The following is an 18,049-nucleotide window of genomic DNA, read 5'->3' as shown; positions in this document are numbered from 1 at the left end:
AAGCAGATAGATGTAAAAGTTGTAAGCAGATAGATGCCAATAAAAGATACATATCAGCTATTCCCTTGTAATTTCTGAGAATTTTCCAGTAATTGTAGACTGTTGGGAGGAAAAAAAAAAAAAAAGTTGCTAATTTCTGCCAGGGGAGGTTTAGGCTGGATATTAGGAAGAACTTCTTTACTGAACGGGTTGTTAGTCACTGGAATAGGCTGCCCAGGAAAGTGGTTGAGTCACCATCCCTGGAGGTCTTTAAAAGGTGTTTAGATGTAGAGCTTAGGGATATGGTTTAGTGGAGGACTTGTTAGCGTTAGGTCAGAGGTTGGACTAGGTGATCTTGGAGGTCTCTTCCAACCTAGATGATTCTGTGATTTCCATCCCAGCGCCGCTCTGTGAGCCTGGCAGCCCTCCTACAGGCTCAACCCGTTGGTCAGGGAGCAGCAGCGGCTCTGATGAGTTTGTGAGGAGCCCAAGCTGCTTTCTTTAAGGAAAGACTTGCCACCTGTTGTTTGGTCTTTGCTCCTCACTCCACAGGCTTCAGAAAAGGGTCTGAACATGCAGCTTAAGAGAAGATGTGGTCATTCACCTTTTAGTTCCTATCACTTCAGAAATAACCAAGTGTTTGTGACCAGGATTTTATCCTGACTTTGGGAGGGCTTAAGGTATGTCTCCCCATCCCTGATGCTCTGCTCTTTCTGATGCACTTTTTCTGACTGCGTTGTAGCATAGAGTTGAATTGTGTTGCACCAGTCATGCATGTGCCGGTAGGATGACTTTATTGCATCTCTCGTCCAGGTTATTAGACACGGGTAGCTTTATCAAGGCAGGTTTCACAGGCAGCAGGCTCCCACTTAGTGTTCCTTCATGTGCAAATTTACCAAAGGCAGAAAAAAAATGTTCTTTGGGAATGTAAAATCCTGTTCATGTGGCTAGGGACAGTTGATCCTTTAGGTTGCTCTTGGAGGGAAAGAAAACAGAAAAATTCGCCCACTTTGTGTAATAGCCTCCTCTGCTTAAAACATCTGGCGGCCTTTTTAGTGAAATGTATCCGTCCTGTGGTTATATTCACTGTTGTGATTACTGAACAGGCTGTATGGGGCCACCATGTTTAGAATATGGCCTAATTGCTTAGCTGTAACAGCCTGCCCTTTGTTCGCAGTTCACAGGTTTCCTTCCCCATCTCCCTCTGTTGCTTGCAAAGTCAAGGAGGCCAGAATATTCATCCCCGTTCCTAATAATGGCTCTTTGTTGATTCTGGTAGAATAACTTTTCAGGGAAGGCTTTGCTACTTCACTCATTGTGGAGCATGGCTCTTGCATTAGCCGTAAACATTTTTCATTTGTGCCTTGGTTGATTTCTAGATGCTAACCAAGCACAGTTTTCTCTTTAAATTCCACGTTGTTTTGCCTTCATGGTTTTTTTCATTGTTGCTGTTCTGTTCTCCTGCTCTGCCACCCCTTCTCAAGGGCTTCTTAGAAGCATTTCATCTCCTGATTGACACACCTGAGTCATTGCCATGCGATTCAGGTTGGCAAAGTAAAATTTCAGTTCTGCTCTATTCCTGACAGGCTGTAACTGGCATTCTGTTTGTCCAATTAATGCAAATCAGTTTATTCACTGCTTTGGAAAACAAAACAGAAGAAACAAGCATTCAAAGATGCTCATGATATTTCACTATGGAATGTGGAGAGAGCTCATTAATTAAAACTTGCCCTCCAAAAATATTGAAGAAACAAATAGTCCATTCAGTGTTGTTACTGATCATTATATTATACTGATTATTATAATATTTAGTACACTTTGCCTGACACTGCATAGCTTTGAGTTTATCACCACTGGCTATCTTCTTAATGGGAGCGCTAATAGTATGCATTGCTAATTTAAGCAGTTTAGGCATTGTTTTATATGCTTTAAGTGTCATATCCTGATACTGAACAATCTATTCATTCCTCCAGTTCAGATTTTTTTTTTTTTTCAGCTGAGATGCCAATGTTTATGAGATATTTCAATTCCTTGAGCATAGACTCACAAACAGAATGTTGTTCCACTAGTTGCTTTTTCCAGAGTTTCTCACCTGTAGGTATTAATAGCAGTACAGAGGTTCATAGCATAATTTGAGATTGTTTTGTCTTACCATCAAGCTGGTGTGGCTGGGAATCAACTCTAATTGGTAACACCAATCTGATAAATTCTAGTTTCCAGAAACTATCTGCATTAATCATCTGCCCATACGAGACTACTGAAAACATAAGTTTTTACTCTTTTAGCCTGAAACTTTACCTTATTTTGAATGATTTTAATTTTAAATGAGCGTTCCAAAAAAAGAAGTAGCAGTAGAGAAACATCTCCTATTTTTGTCATTATCTTTTGTGCCTGTGCTCCTGCCAGCTTGCACTTGCTCTGCCTGGCAGGATTTTTGTGTTGTATAAGTTTCTGTTGCTTCAGTTACTAAGTTTCTCTCTCAATGTCCTTTGCTCTCCTTGAAGGGCCTGAGGACTTCTGCACAGGGCACTAGTTCTGACTTGGTTAAACTAAGCCAGGGCTGGCTTTCCTTCCTAAGACTGTACTGTAACCCTAAGATCAGAGGAGTGGAAAAAGTGCCCCAGGAGTGTCTTTACACAAGCATGGGCAAGCAGCTTCATCGAGCCTGGATGTCAGTTGGCCAACTGAACGTGCTAACACTGGTCTCTCCTGTAAGGATAATACCTGTACAGAGCCCATACTTTGATTATAATCAATGACTAGTGTTAATGATTTTTTTTTTCCTGGAGTAACCATTCCTCATATCCTAAAGCAGAAAGGCTTCTCTTAGATGTGTGGAGTCTCATTTGATCCTCGGCCCTGCAGTGGCAATCATGTTTTTTTTTTTTTTTTTTTTTTTTTTTTTTTAAAGCCATAAATGGTTTGAAAACTTTTATTTTTCCATTTTCTCCTTAGGAAATGCCCTAGAGCAAGCAGCTTGTGGCATGGAATTTCAGGCTTCCTTCATGGCTAGCAAATCCTAACTGATTATGGTGATCAAATCTGGTGTTACATGCAGATAAACTACTTAGAGACTTCACTCTGAAATTTGCAAATGAAGCTGTGTAGGACCTGGCAGTTACATGAGGATTTCAGGTAGTCTCAGAGCGTGGCTGTGTTTCTTGGTCTTGTTTTGTGAAGTGATGAGGGACTGTGTGTGTCAAAAATGCCTTGAAGATGAGATTTTTCTGTACCTCTTTTTGCTTGTTGATGTACTATTTATTATGTGCCATTTGGCATCTGAAATGTGACAATTACTTGTGCTGTGTTCCTGACCTTTTTCAAAAGCCAGTTTTAAACCGATGTTGGATGCACCTATTCAAGTGTTCACTATAGCTCATTAAGTTCCGTTTATCTTGGAGTCAGGCATGGTAGTTCAGGAGGAAGTGAAAAATGATATTTCATTTGAGTTGAAAAGGATGTAAACAGTGCAAAGGAAGACATGCTAAACGATGTGTTGTTAGTCTAAATAGCCTGTGTATGTACTTAGCAGCAGTTTGTTCAGTGGGCTTTTGCAATCCTTTAGCCTGATTATTAATTCATTACTGAGCAGAGAAACAGGCGTCCTAAGTCTTGTTAAAAGCTTATTGGAGAAGAAGCAGCACTAAGAATTGTGCCTATGCTGTCTACAGATCCAAGAGTAGGAAGTCAGCTGTAAGCATATCAGCATCCAGTCCAAGCCAGGTTCCTTTTGTTAGGCTCAGGTTACAGTTGTGCTCCTGTTGAGAAGGAAAGCACGCATGCTTACTTGCTCATGCATGCTCTCATCTTGCTCTGTGTAGGATGGCCTTGCATGCCCTTCCTCTTTTATAAAGCAAGGAGTATTAGTTGTCATCCCCAGATCTCCATCAACATCCCATGTTTTCATTACATGCCTTGCCTCTGCGTGTGCTTCACTTGTCTCTCAGGGTTAGGTAATGGTGGTCCAGCCCCCTTGCAATTCAAACCAAATTGAAGAAGTTTCTGAAGTCACAGTGTTGAAATGGTAGTGGGTCTGCACTTCAGATCCTGATGTTCATGTGCAGAAATAGCAGCAAAGACAACTGAGGCAACCAGAACTGTGGTGTGCAGTCAGAACCATATGGTGTTTGCAGCTGCAGTAGCATTTAATACTTTGCTCAATGAGGATTCATGTTTTGGGGTGGTGAACAAAAGGTTTGTAGCTTGGAAATAGCTTATTAAATTTCTGGAATTCATTTGCTGTTTGTACTTATTAATTAAGAACAAGAATACACAGTGGAAGAGGAGGAAAAAATGTTTTTTTCTTCTCTCTATGCAGAAAAAAAAAAGTACTTGACTTTCTTATTAAAACAAAATGAGGTATAAAAACACAACTAAATTAAATTTTCAATTAAAATAATGCGGAAACAAACAAACAAGAAAGCAAAAAAACACCAAACCATGCATTTTTTTCTTAGTGAGACAGCTTTCCCCCATCCCTGCAGGGTAGGTCAGAAGTATCACTGTTATTTAATTGTTTCCCTTCTCTTTCAGTAAACATAAAACATTAACCTTCAAGAGGGTACAAACCACAGGAAATCTATTCTCTCAGCACTTGCTATTATGTATCATCATTAATAATTTGTGGGAAATGGACCTAGAAAGAGCATTGATAGTCCATGTTTAGTATCTGTCTTCCTTACTGACCAGTTGTATCAAGTTCTTCATGATGTCTGTTGAAGTGCTGAGAATTTTTGTGTTCAGTGATGTCAAGGCATAAAGGCTGGACTGGCTATAAAAATAGTGTTTTTAATGTTGTGAGTAACAAAGGAATTGTATCTTTAAATACTCATCTGAGCTTCTTTCAGGGAACAGAAAACTGCATTGAATTCTCTAGTTTGGTCACTACCATGAACTGAAATGATCTCTTTCACCTGCAGAAAAAGAACAGTGTTTCCTCAGGTTGGACTAAGCACCTAATGTGTTTTTTTACATAAATGTCAGCTTTCTCATGATAACATAATGTTGCGGGAGGTACATTTTAAAATACTTAAGTACAAAAAGGGAAAAAAAAAAAAAAAAAAAGAAAGAAACAACAAATCCTGAAATGATAGCGTGTTCTTGCAAATCCTTGCCTGAACAGTTCCTTAATTAATAATACTTTACAGTATAAAAAACTGGAGTGGAGTTTGAGATAGTTTTCCTTTTAGGAGGATTTCTCAATAAAAAAGTTGCTCTTGTAATCACATGACTAGTTGATTAACAAGAGAGAAGCTTAGTGAAGGAATGAGCATGTTTGTTACTGGATTGGCACGCTGGCTTTGTGCCAAGTCCTATTTTGCCGGCATTGGGCAGTATTCCCCAGATGAATGCATGCAAGTCCAGGACACTAGGGGAGAGCTGATGGCCCCCTTATCAGCAACAAAGATTTTTTTTTTTAATTTTTTTTTTTTGTGCATCATTTTTCTTGTGTCCTAACTTGGTTTGGGGGGTGGAGAAGGGGGAAGTAGTTCTGTTCCTCATTTCCCCTCTTGATGATGTTTTTTTTTATGCAAAGAAGATTTATTATTCCAATTCTTTTCTTAGGGAAAGAATGAATGTGTACCCAGCCTATAACACCTCTTCACTGTTTCTTTCAAAGGCCAAAAAAGGTCATTTTTAATAGGGTATGTAACAGTGTATGTATTCATCTTCTGAACGTTAATATCAACTGTGCTGGTAGGCAACCTTAAAATGAGGAAAGTAGCAGGTGGAGCATGGAGGGAAATAATAGGTATGGAAATGAAGGATCATAATGGATTTCTGTGATGGTTGGCACCAAGACTTACCTTCAGCTTCTCCTCCTTGAGATAGATCATGTGAATTTATGTGGGCCTCCCATTATAATCTATAAAGAAATCAATTGATTTCTGTTACACTTTCAAGCTACTCATGTAATAACACTATAAAGCTTGGATAAACGTTTGTGACTGTAATTACAAAGCAGATAATTACCTAGCTGCTTATTTAAATAACACCCTTTTGGAACTAGATGCGTAGCTGGGACCTATAATAACTACTGTGAAAATAAGTCTGCGTCTCATGCAGCTTCTGTCTGTCTACTTTGTTCCTTCACAAATGTTTTGATAGTTCTAATAGTGGTACCCGTACATTATCATACCCTGTCTCGTGTTCATGATCCTGCATGTTTGTGTGTACTGGTTTTCTTACAGTGTCAGTCTTCATGCTTTGGAAGCTGTTGATGGCATATGTAGCCTACTATTCAACTGCTTGTCCAACAGTTTCTACTAACAATAGAAAACACTGAAAAACTATTTTGAATGGTACAAGGTATCTCTTGCATTAACTTGAGTGAATCTTCTTGAGATCCTCATGAGCTCATCTTGTACGATTCCTATATACATTTAAAAGAGAAAAGTGAAGAACATCACGAATGGGCTTACACAAGAGCTTCTCAGATGTGTCAGCCCTGCTTTGCTCATGTGAAAACATGCTGCCATCTCACAGCCAATGGCAGAAAATGGAGGGGTTGTTCAAGTATTTTCGGGCTGGGTTTTTACTGCACGCTTGATTTCTCCTCACAGAAGAGTTTTCTCGTAGCACTGGGAGAAAACAGGAGGTTTACAAGAACAGCACCTTTATTGTTGTGTTTCTGTGCATATTAGAAATCTATTGATCAGGTTTCTTATTTTGGCCCAGAGAGAGCATGATGCTATGTATGTGCAATAGTCTTCGCTCGAGTGACAAAAGGTCTGTATAGTGGGTTGAACTGTTTCAGACCCTCCTGATTAAACCATCTGTCCATCAATGTGACGCTGAGTGATGAAGCCTCGGCTTTTTTGGTTTGCTCTTTCAAAATTAGCTTCAACTTATTACACATGTTAAGGAAGTCAAAGACTTGACAGCCAGACTGTCAAACTCAATGGCTCTCTGCGAGCAGAGCATCTGCTTGGGGAACTTGTTGGGGCCGTGTAGTGAAGAGTATGGCTGTACAGCACTGGGCTTGCTGGAAGATGCCATCAGGATGGAGAGGGGATGCTGCAGATAGCTGCTGCTACTGAGAACAAACTCCTGTCCTCCTCCTGTTTATGCCCGTTACATCGAGGGTGTCCGGCTCTGGGGACAGAACCTGACAGGGAGAAGGATGTGAGCTGGTCTCTGAGGGACACAACGCGAGCAGGCAGAAGGGTTCAAACATTACAGGATTAGCTGCTCCCCCAGGTTCTTTCGACTAGACAGCCTAATGATTAAGGCACCACCAATTTCAGTGTAAGGTATCCATTGACTGAGGAACTTAGGAAAAGTTTTGGTTTCCTCATTTTTAATTGCATGAATCTTCCTGACCTGAAGCCTGTTACTTGTACTATTTCTTAGGGATAATACAGTACAAGATGACAGCCAGCTCCATCCCATTTCTCTTGAAATGGGAGAAGTCAATGCACATTTACAGCATGGGCTGATGGTTGCTGGCTTGAATATTAGAGAAGTTTATTTTTATTTTTTTTTAGTGTTTCCTAAGCTGTATTTTGTTTTATAATAAGTCAGTTCTTGATTTGTTTATTTTATGTTTTTCCTTTGAGTAAAACGCTGTTTTATGAACACATTGCAGACGGGTATTTCATCTAGGCTTAGGGAAATAATTTATTTCTTTTTGTTAATACTTCTTATCAGTGATTAATTATCTTGAGTATTAAAAACATTATCTTTGTTTGTAATTGTTATTTTTTCCTGGCTTTTTTTTCCAACTGCTGTCTCTTCTTACGACTTGATCTCTGAGTTTAACAGTTTTTTAGTAATTGGTCTTTTCCCTCCACTACTCTAATCATAGTACCTCTGCTGTAATCGCTTCTCCTTTTCATAATTGACCCTTCAAAGTAAATTCTCTTTTCGATAATTTCAGTAGATCAAGTTCTTGACGTTTCTCACTGTATGGCATTTTCTACCCTTGAATAATTTTTATAGCTCTTACTGACCTCCTTCAGTTTTCAATGGTCTTTAAGCGTCGAGAGGTGGACATTATAATTGCCTTGAGCCTTTCATTGTTGGTCTCCATAATTTAATGTATGGACATGAAACTTTCTTCCTATTCCCCTTTATTCCTTCCCTTACTTGAATCTAAGTGTGGCAATAGGCCCTTTTGCCGTGGTGCCCAGTGGGATACATACAAGACTGTCCATTTACCTGCTCTGAACCTCTCAATTGTTTTCTGAGTTCCTTGTTTGCAGTCTTCAGTCCCACCTTCAGAAGACTCAGTCCATGTTGTTTTGAAGAATGGTATAGGGTTACATAGAGATGCTACGTTATATCAGTGCAATGTTTCAAAACAAGCTTCTTGTGCTCCAGGAGTGAGAAGACAGGAGTTTTCCTGCAGACCAGACAGTTGAGGTGTGAGATCAACGATAGCTCCATAAGACAGCTGTATCTATTTACTGTGCAGAAGCTGGGGCAAAAAATGAAGCATGTGTTTGTACTGATACAACTGATATCCAAGAGTGTTGGAATGTTTTGTTCTATTACATTTATAAGTATAGAAATGAGACTAATTTTTAGAGTGACTTTTGAGTTCTTTGCAATATCTAGATAAATGTTTCCATAAATGTTGTGGAATGAGCATCGAAGAATCACAGAAATGATTCTAATAAACTGTACCAAAGCATTTTGCCATGTTTTAAGAGCAATCAATTGTGCTTTGCACTGTCTTGGACAGTGCAAAAGTGCAAAAGTCTTGGACTTTTTTTCTGTTGGAAGTTTTCAACTTGAAATCTTCCAGGCATGCACTAATCAATTCCTAGCATATAGAATTATCTAACAGTGTTAACTGCAGCATGGTACTTTGTACTGAGGGGATGCTATTTGTTTAAAGGCTTTGATGGAGCTGTGTCTGAATCTGCTGTGCTAAGCGAGTTTGTTTTCCTTTCTAAACAGGATACGAGGGAGTTTCTGCAAGTCAGTCAAGATGAATATGGTGAAGAGGATCATGGGCCGGCCTCGGCAGGAGGAGTGTAGCCCTCAGGATAACGCGCTGGGGTTAATGCATCTGCGCCGCCTCTTCACAGAGCTTTGTCATCCTCCACGGCACATGACTCAGAAAGAACAGGAGGAAAAACTGTACATGATGTTGCCAGTGTTCAACAGGGTAAGCTAGAGAACCTGTGAGAGGTGTTTGCTTTATTGGAACTGACCGCTCTTATTTCGTATTCCCAAGACCTTCAGTTCTAGCACAGTAGAAGTTACTGTTGGCATCCTGTAATTTGTTTCACCTCTTCCTCATGTAGTGTTGTGCAAGTGGGTGAACCCATCAAAGGATATTTCCTTCTATTTTCACTTTTCTGAGATAAAATCCACAGTAAGATGCGGACTGTCAGAGAGCTTTTCCGCAGAGCTTGCAGTTTTGATAGTCATCTCTTGGCTGTGGAGAACAGAGTACCCCTTGAGACCTTTTTCAGGCTGAAGTTGTCTGCTGCTGCAGTCTTTTCTCCCCTTCTAGCTGTGATTTCCATCCTAAAGTTACTTGTAGCAAGTTTATACCCATTTGTTTGTGTGCCAACACTGTCCTTGACTCTAAATAACTCTTTCCCCTTCTTGACGTTTATTGCATTGATACATATTTAGAGATAACAATCATAATATCTCTTGTCAGACTTGGTTTTGCAAGTCTATGCAAGCTGAACAATTTTTATCTCCTCTCGTGATAAATTCTCTATTCTGATTGTCCTTGTAGCCTTTTCCCTACATGTGAAGTCTGATTTGCTCTACTTGAGCAAGGGGGATTTTCAGGGGAGAATTAATAGCTGCATGAACATTGACATTCATTTTTCACTACTCCCTAGTGCTCAGGCACTGAGAAATTGTTTGGAGGCAGGGCTGTGACCACTGGCCCTGGCATTAATAGGAGCTAAATCCTCTTGACACATTATATCACTCAGTTGCTCTGCCACTTCAGTTAGCATAACAACTTCAGTGGTGGTTTTAGGCTCTTGAGAGAGCAGTAAATACATGAATGTATATTTATTTTTTTCCTGCTGTGACCTGAACGCTTGCTTCTCAAGTTCCTCTTGAATGATGGTGTTGTGGTTGTATATCCTACTGTGGAGAACTGGGATCATGGATAAAGGCAAAAACTTGCCTGGGAAACCAATTCAGCTTTCTTTTCCAAGGTTTATGTTCTGTTAAGCATATGGTTTTTGATGGTGTAGCACATTGAACTGCTTACATGTTGTGTAGAAAAAGCAATTCTAGTTAAGGCATAGTACTAATAGGATTTTCGGACTACTAGGTAGCATGCTACAGTGAATAAATCCCCTAGATGTCATTCTGTTGCCCTAAGGTCTATTTCCTGGTTCTGTTGGTAACCTGTTGTGCATGGCAGGGAGAAAGAAGTAAGCTCGATTTGCCTGCTTCCTCCTTAATTCATCTGCTTGGATTATATGCCCTTTAGTCATGGACTTCTTTACTTGTGTTTTTTTTTTTTTTTTTTTTTTTTTTACAAATTAGCACAGTGGAGTTAAGGCTCTTGGCTTGAGAACATGAATGCTACTTGGATGCTGTTATACTGGGAATTCTCCCCCTGGTGGTTACAGGTGGCTGATAATTCTGAAAAGGAGCATAGCCATTGTACATGCTGCAGTGCTCTGTGGTAATCCTTGCCCCGGTGGCAATGAGTTGCACTTTCTGTAGCACTTTAGTTGTGGAAATCGCAATGGGTGATAGAGCTGGGATTGTGGGAAACCACTGCAGCAAGCCAGCACAAATAGTACAGAGCAATCTTTCCTTAGATGTTGATTAGGCTTGAGATGAAAAACAAGTTGTTTTTAATTTGTTCTGTATTACTACACTTTTTTTCTACCTTTTATACCAGTTTCTGGGTTTGTTGAAATTCTTTGTCCCTCTTCTTGACCCTGTTGAATCTTAATTACAGTTTTCTTATGTCTTTGTACTGTTTGTTCTTGCTCACTGTTGGTCATTCAGCTTTATTACCAAGCATTCTAGAGAAAAAATAAATCATTACCTGCAAGTCTTATTTCTACTTAAAATCAGCTCTTGCCTAACTAGTCTCAGATACCATTTAGATTTCTTTGATGGCTTCTGCTGTTCTGATCTGTAGGAGGACGTTTTGGCTAATCTTTTCCCCCAGGTCCCATTTTACCCCTGTTTTTTCATAGTTTTTACTTCCCCAAATTACCCGTGCCTGTCCTCCACTGTTTACATCACCAAATTTTGTTGATGGGCTCTTAGTTCTCTAAATCCTAGACAGCCTGTTCCCTTCTTGCCTCAGGTGAACTTCATGCTGGAGATATGTGTTCCTCTGTAGGAATATGTTGCTTTTTTATCGTAGCTGTGTTTGTCTCTCTCCCTCTTCCTTCTCATTTCCTTGTTTGGCTTCAGCATTTAACTTTGGCTTTAACTTGGCTTTAACTTAAACACCATCCTCAAACTCTCACTATTTTTAATCTCTCACCTTCTAGGAGCTGTCCTTCTTGGCACAAATATAAGCTCATCAGACATTGTCACTTCATTTTCTAACTAATGTAAATTCTGAATCTTAGTTTGGCATGATGATGAAAGCTCATGTATTTGTGATCAGTCACTGATAACCATTATCAGTTGTGAACAGTCAGTGTAGCACAAACAAAAATGATTCCTCTTGGTCAGTCAAATTTAATCTGTCCCTATTACTTGCGTGTTTTTTCCTTGCCTTTCATACAAATGCTTAGTTGTCTTCTTGTGTTCAAGAGGCTGAGGAATTTCAATGTCATTGTGTATTTTGACTTCCACAGTTTCCAGGTTTCCTGTTCAGGTTTCTGGTTAATGCTACCTTCTTCTTTTGAGACTTACACATCAGATCTGTGGTGGCTTTCTTGGCTTATATAACCTCGTGTTTTCTGGAGTGTCAGCTGTCTGTGGTATGAATTGTGTTGGAATGATCCTGCTAGCCTAGCTACTCACAAGACACAGTAAGGCAAGCTCTGAAGTTGATCGGGAAAAAGAAGCAGAAGGGATATTTCTTTCTCTCACAAGTCTTAGATAATAACATGTTAAGTCTTAGATAATAACATGTTTAGTGGAAGAGCTGATAAGCATTGATTCACACTAAATTCTGAGATGGCTTTCCTGTGAGACCCACTTGTTGAAAGGAAACAGTAAAACGTTGCTGGACATTGCTTTCTTAAAACATTCTTGTTTCTCGAAGATATTCCTTAGCTGCAAACATTTAAAGTTAATAGTTAATAAGTTGATTTGAATTCAGAGCTTGAATCCCTCAGTTGTAATGATCCATTTTCTTCTAATAGGTTTAAGTGAGTTGGAGTACTTCTTGTGTTACTACCTTAAGCCAAGTCTATGTAGTAGATTCTTAGGGTGACCAAAGTTCACGTGCTTCCCATAGGCATCCAAATGGCCAGCAGCAGGCAGATAATTAAATATTCATATTGTCCTGGAGTTTTCGATGCTTTTTTTGCTTACCATCTAAGCTTGCTTTATCTGTCTGTGTATCTATCTACTTATTTATTTGGCAGAGAAGGCTGAAGATTTGTGTGGAATACAGTTCTATCTGATTATATTGAGGATTATTAATCAGTAAATCCAGAGGAGCTGGATCACTCTTCTGTTTATAGATACAGTATGTCTCAAACATGCTTGCTAGTTCTGTTTATGAATGGGTACATAGACCGTTTGTTTCCTCATTGTTCAGGAAGGCTTGTGAGATGTTGAATCACCGAATAATGAAAAACTAAATGAGTACATAATTCACATAATTCAGAAAATACTTGTACTCTGTTGTCCTCGATTTTGAGTATTCAGAAGACTCCTTTTGGAGGTCTGCATGCATGTGAACAATGTTCTCGGAAGCAGCTTGGCAGTGTCATGTGTTGTGGTACCAGTGTGATACTAAAGCTTTTGCAGTATATGAAAAAAGTGGACAGAAGAATGGAGAGGCTAGGTATTCTAAAGTAGAATAAGTGGTCTCTGCATAAGGTAAGCTTTTCTTGGAAGAACCATGCTTTTGGTGGTTAAAAAGATGACTCACTGATAAAACGCTTCATATCCTATTCTGTGTATTTACTGCCTTTAATCAAAGACTATACCAATATACAATGCAGATGCTTCAGTGTAACTGTGAGCTTTGTGCTTTTCCTGTGATCTGCTGACTACCTAGTGAAGCTTAGGGCAGGTCGTGGGCCTATAAGCACCTGTTTCTGTGGTCTGAGTATGAGAGCTTGGAAGAGAAACTGATAGTGGCCAACGCATGCTCCAGTCTGGCTAGTCTTGGCTAGGTTATAGCAGTGAACATGCATGCCTCTGGGCCTCTGCACTTCTCATAGCCTATACAGGCAAGTCTTTTGAAAGGTACAGGAACTCTGTGGATTGTCTCCATGGGGAACGTTGCTTTGTCTGTAACTGCAGTGAGCTGTAGGTTTCTTGGCCTGAAACAGCTATCTACCTCTAGCCTCTGGGCTCCAATTGGCCTTTTTCATTGATAATGCCAATTGAATTTTCCTATGTGAGAAACACTTTGGTTTCTGGTGAAAACTATTTTTACAGTGAGGAAAGCGACTGTTTATTTTTGTGTTTCTGGTTCATTTCAACATGGCTTTGAAATACAAGTAGGAAGGAAAAAATATTTTTGTCTGCTTGATAATGTGTGCCAGAGCAACTGACACTAAGGAAGAGAGTAAGAAGTAAAACTTAGACAAAGGTCATTCTATCTTCTAGCTTCTTACATTTTTTTTTTTTAGTAATTTGGTGATTCACAAGTAATTCAGTGATGCAATTACCTTGCATCCCTGTTGGCTCTAATGTTGTGTACGTTCCTGGAGGTCTTTAGACTAAGTGACCTCTGTCAAATGTGTCAGCAGCACAGCTGCAACAGGAGCACTGGATGGTGCAGAGAAAGAGGAGGAGAGGGTGAAACAGTTTATGAGTCCTAATCTAGATTGCATTCCCTTTCTGAGAGGTATGAATAACGTATTAATAAAAAGTTTATTTAAAAAAATTGTTATTCAGTATACATCCTGGCTTATCAGTGATGCTCGTGCAGGATATGCAATTAGCCACAAAGGGGAAGAAAAGTTAGCAGAGAAGTATTGAGATTACTCAGGTGCTCAGGAGACTATTATTTTTCAGCAATGATACAAGTGTTAATAACTGAATTTGGATTGCATATTTCTTTCAATAATTAATATCTAACATCATGCTAACGTCTAGCATCATTTACTGATACCATTTTAGTGAGAGGACTACCTCAGGTGAGCAGAGACTCCTTTTTGTGTGCTTGCATGAGAAGTGAATTACCTCAACAACTATCCAATTCTTTTCAAGATCACATCACATTCTATAACTTAGCGCAATACCATATAGGTAACTAATTTTTCTCTGTTAAATGTGATTCAGTAAATGATTTAGTCATCAAATCAATACTTAATGAGGAAGAGTAAGTTAGTAGAATTGAGTGACAATCAAAAAAAGTTAACTTCTGCTGTTATGTTAAAGGAGAATAGGGTCGTGTGAAGGCTCTGATCTATGAGGCTTCCTGGTATAGTCCATTTATCAAGGAAAACTTAACAGAGAAGTTCTGCTGTCTAGTTCCTTCAGGAATGTTTCATGCTCTGTACTTGGAATTCACCCCATAGGATGTTTTGGTCCAGCAGATAGTAAAACATTTGCTTTTAAAAACAGAAGCTATGTGGGAGCATTTACTGTGCAATCTATTCCTTAGTCCATTATGTGCAGTCTCAGTCTTTCCAGTTCTTGGGGTTTTTTGTCATGCAAGAAAATTCATGGCTCTCTTTTCCTCTTTCACTCATCAGATCTTTTCTCCCTGTAAGTTGACATGATTTCCATTATAAATATATTTTTACAACATGCACTGTGGGAAACGGTACATGGATGAATAATGCAGCAGGAAAACCAAAATGGTATCTCAGTAGCGATACTGCTTGTCTGCAGGGGAGCAATGTGGTGGTGGTAGCTTATAGTGAACCACTTAAGTGGGACATTTTTTTTTTTTTAATTGATCTGTTTTCCTCTTGTTTTAGGTGTTTGGAAATGCTCCTCCAAGTACAATGACAGAAAAATTTTCTGATCTCCTGCAGTTTACTACTCAAGTATCACGACTGATGGTGACTGAGATTCGACGGAGAGCATCAAACAAGTCCACAGGTATTGCATGGGGCACAAGTTTGAGGTTTGTGTAATATCCATTGTGAATTGCATGTTGGTCAGAATGTGATGTGCTGCTATCCACAAAAACTGTGAATACACTGAAATTGAGCTCTTCACAGGCACCATGCATTCTTTTGCTTTGGGCTGAGAGAGAGAAGTAGGCAGCTAGTGTTTACCTACCCAGAGTTTGGAATGTTAAGTTCCATAATAGGACAACATGTCAACGACCGAGAGGAGTGAGCAAAGTTGAATCCCGTACTAGCAGGAAACAGAAGAGCATGTGGACAGCTGCTGTAGATTGCATGAGGTGCCTCTTGGTGCTGTGTTTCATCCCTCAGATATGTTAAGGTTCCAAAACTGTACATTTAAATAAACTGTAGGCCTAGAAGAGAATAAAAAAAATGTGGAAGTACAGTGAGCCACACATGAGCACCAGCACCCTCAGTGCTAGGAAAATGTTTCTAAGCCCCTCTTTCACTCAGTTTATTAAATGGCAGGGGTAGATTTGGTTCTGTGTTGAACCCTTACCACTTGCTGGGAGCTGTGTGACAGAGGGCAGTGAGGTGAGGAGGCATGTTGCCTCTTTGTCTCCCTTTTTTGAGCATTATTACATGGAAAGAGGAGAGGTCTTTGGAGCAGTATAAAGTTTTTGCCTGCTAGATGATTTTAAATTCTCTACTGGATTCTCAGTGTGGATTTAGATAAGGAAATAGTGAGCTAGAAAAGGCTGTGCTAACTATTATGCTTGAAGTCAAGAGTCACAAATTGTTTTATTTTTTTTTTTTTCCATTTTAAGTGGAGAGACTAAAAGGGAAACATGATGGCTAACAGATTAAAGTAGACGAAACCTGTGCTTTATGGGAGAACAAGAGCACACAGTCTTGGGGTATTTAGGGGAAATGAATGTCCAGCAGGCAGAATGGTGGTGTTGGTTTGAAATTCTGTTTTTCCTGGGGAACATCTATTGTGCCTGCCAGTTGCATTCTGCTAAGAATGTCCATTTTTGGATAGTTAGTACTTAAATCATATATCTACCTAGTTTCTCCAATGCAGCCCAATTTTAATCCTTGCAGTCTCAGATGTTGGAGGTAAATTTTCTTGTTGTTGGGTTTGGGGACTTTTTCTTTTTTTTTTCTTTTCTTTTTTTTTTTTTTTTTTTTACTTCCCACACAAGGAAACTTAACCACGGTGATTTTAAAAAGATAGTTCGATACTTCTATAAGATTTCATACAATGAGTACCAATGGCTTTATTAGAAGGAAAGCAGTAATTTTTCTTAGGATTGCTATTACTTCAATCAGTAAAACTATTTTAGCTTTAGTGTTGCTCCATGTACTGAGGTTGTGTTGTGATTCTTAGCCAGACCAGAGAGTTGCATTTTGTTCTCTGTAAACATCGAGATAACAGGCTGTTAACATTCATTGTTGGTGCACTTCTGTGGTAAACTGTTCAGAGCTAGACAAATGTTCCCTACAATATTCAAAAGCAGAAAACCTAGGGGTTTTAGAGTACTTTTTATGTTAGAGATTAAATAATTGTGCTTACCTATTGCGAATGCCCTTTTCCTTCCAAAATGATAGTGTATCTCAATATCAAGGGTAGGTAATTACATCTAGAAAGTTTTCATAAGTGAAAAAAATCACTAACAGCTCTATGCAGGAAATGTCTCTGGTATCCAAGTGCAAATTCCTGATGGTGTCAAGTGCTCTGTTTAAGTAAATGAAATTACCAAACCTGTTTTTAAGAGATAAGTTTTTCCTACAATCATTATTAAAAGCGACCTTCCCTTTTAGTTAACAAAAGACAAGAAATTTAAACAAGTTTGCTTTTTATCTTTGAAGAGGTAAATGCCATTGGCAGCACTTTACAGAGGGGAATGTGATATTATATATGTTACATGTTTTCTTCTGACTGTTTGATAATGGAGCACAGCACAATTTTTTTATCGGGCCTTTTAATATTTATGCTAGCAGCTGTGTGAATGCCTGCCATCTTGAACAGGTCTAAGTTGTTCCTGACAAACTGTAGTGGTTTTCTTAGAACAGCATTAGATGATCCAGTAGAAACCGTGCCAGCACTGTATCTTAAACAGTCTCTTAATATTGCCATTGTAGTGTTCAACTACAGTTTCAACTGTACTGTTTCTCTAGTGCAAATGTAACCTTGCAGTAAGAAAAATGAAGAAATTATAATTGATAGATTATCTTCTATGTTGAGGTGTTTGCTGTACAACAGTGATGGCTTGCAGGTGACTTGAGTAGTGTCCCTTTGAGGATACATGCATGGTTTCCTTTGCCTTTTCATACCAAGCCTGTTTTGTAAGATGGTGAGGTTATAATTAAGATAGTTGTCTGTTTTGCTGAGGGTTTTAGCTGCCAGATTTTCAACAAGTACATGCTATTTCATGTTTGAATTAATCAAAAGATCATCATGGTGCTGTGCTACAATGGATAGTCAAACTCATCTGTTTCTAACTTAGTCTCTTCTGCAATAAGCAGTTTTGGGATTGAGTACATCTGGCTCTCAGCTGAAAAAGACAGACTGCTTAAACAAGGTGCAGAGACTGTTGCAATCTTGGTAGAATAAATGTGTCTGCTAATGGCTATGTTGGCTACTGATGCTGGTGAGGAAGCAACACTTCATTTTTCTTTTTACATTTTATAAAATACATACCTTGGATGGAAGTAGTTCCTCTTCTCCCTGCTGCAAGTTAAAATAAGTACAGAACATGGGTATTGCATATATTTCAGCTGCGTGCCCATCATAATTTATGACCAGGGCAAAAATGAGCACATGGCAGCACAAATCGGTTGGGACCATCTCTCTGTTAGAGATATCAGGACTTGGTGCAAGTTGGAGGTGTGCAGTGGGGTTGGTGCTGGGTCCTCTCCATCCCCTGCATGGAGGTGGCTGTCCATGGGCTGGGCAG

The 18,049-nt window shown here is 39.3% G+C and overlaps 1 protein-coding gene across 6 annotated transcripts in view; it reads left to right on the top strand.

The window, feature by feature from the left end:
- The window catches only part of WDFY3 (WD repeat and FYVE domain containing 3), a 134,803-nt gene that overhangs the window by 6,701 nt on the left and 110,053 nt on the right, over window positions 1-18,049 (top strand). For all 6 annotated transcript variants that reach the window (XM_035326042.1, XM_035326039.1, XM_035326041.1 and 3 more), the window contains exons 2-3: window positions 8,884-9,094; window positions 14,994-15,117. In XM_035326042.1, the coding sequence (XP_035181933.1) occupies window positions 8,915-9,094; window positions 14,994-15,117 (304 nt within the window). In that variant the 5' untranslated portion in view covers window positions 8,884-8,914. The remainder of the gene's footprint in view (window positions 1-8,883; window positions 9,095-14,993; window positions 15,118-18,049) is intronic.

The sequence above is a fragment of the Oxyura jamaicensis genome, chromosome 4 (assembly GCF_011077185.1).
Source record: "Oxyura jamaicensis isolate SHBP4307 breed ruddy duck chromosome 4, BPBGC_Ojam_1.0, whole genome shotgun sequence".
NCBI lineage: Eukaryota > Metazoa > Chordata > Aves > Anseriformes > Anatidae > Oxyura > Oxyura jamaicensis.
This window is presented reverse-complemented; position numbering and strand designations above follow the sequence as displayed.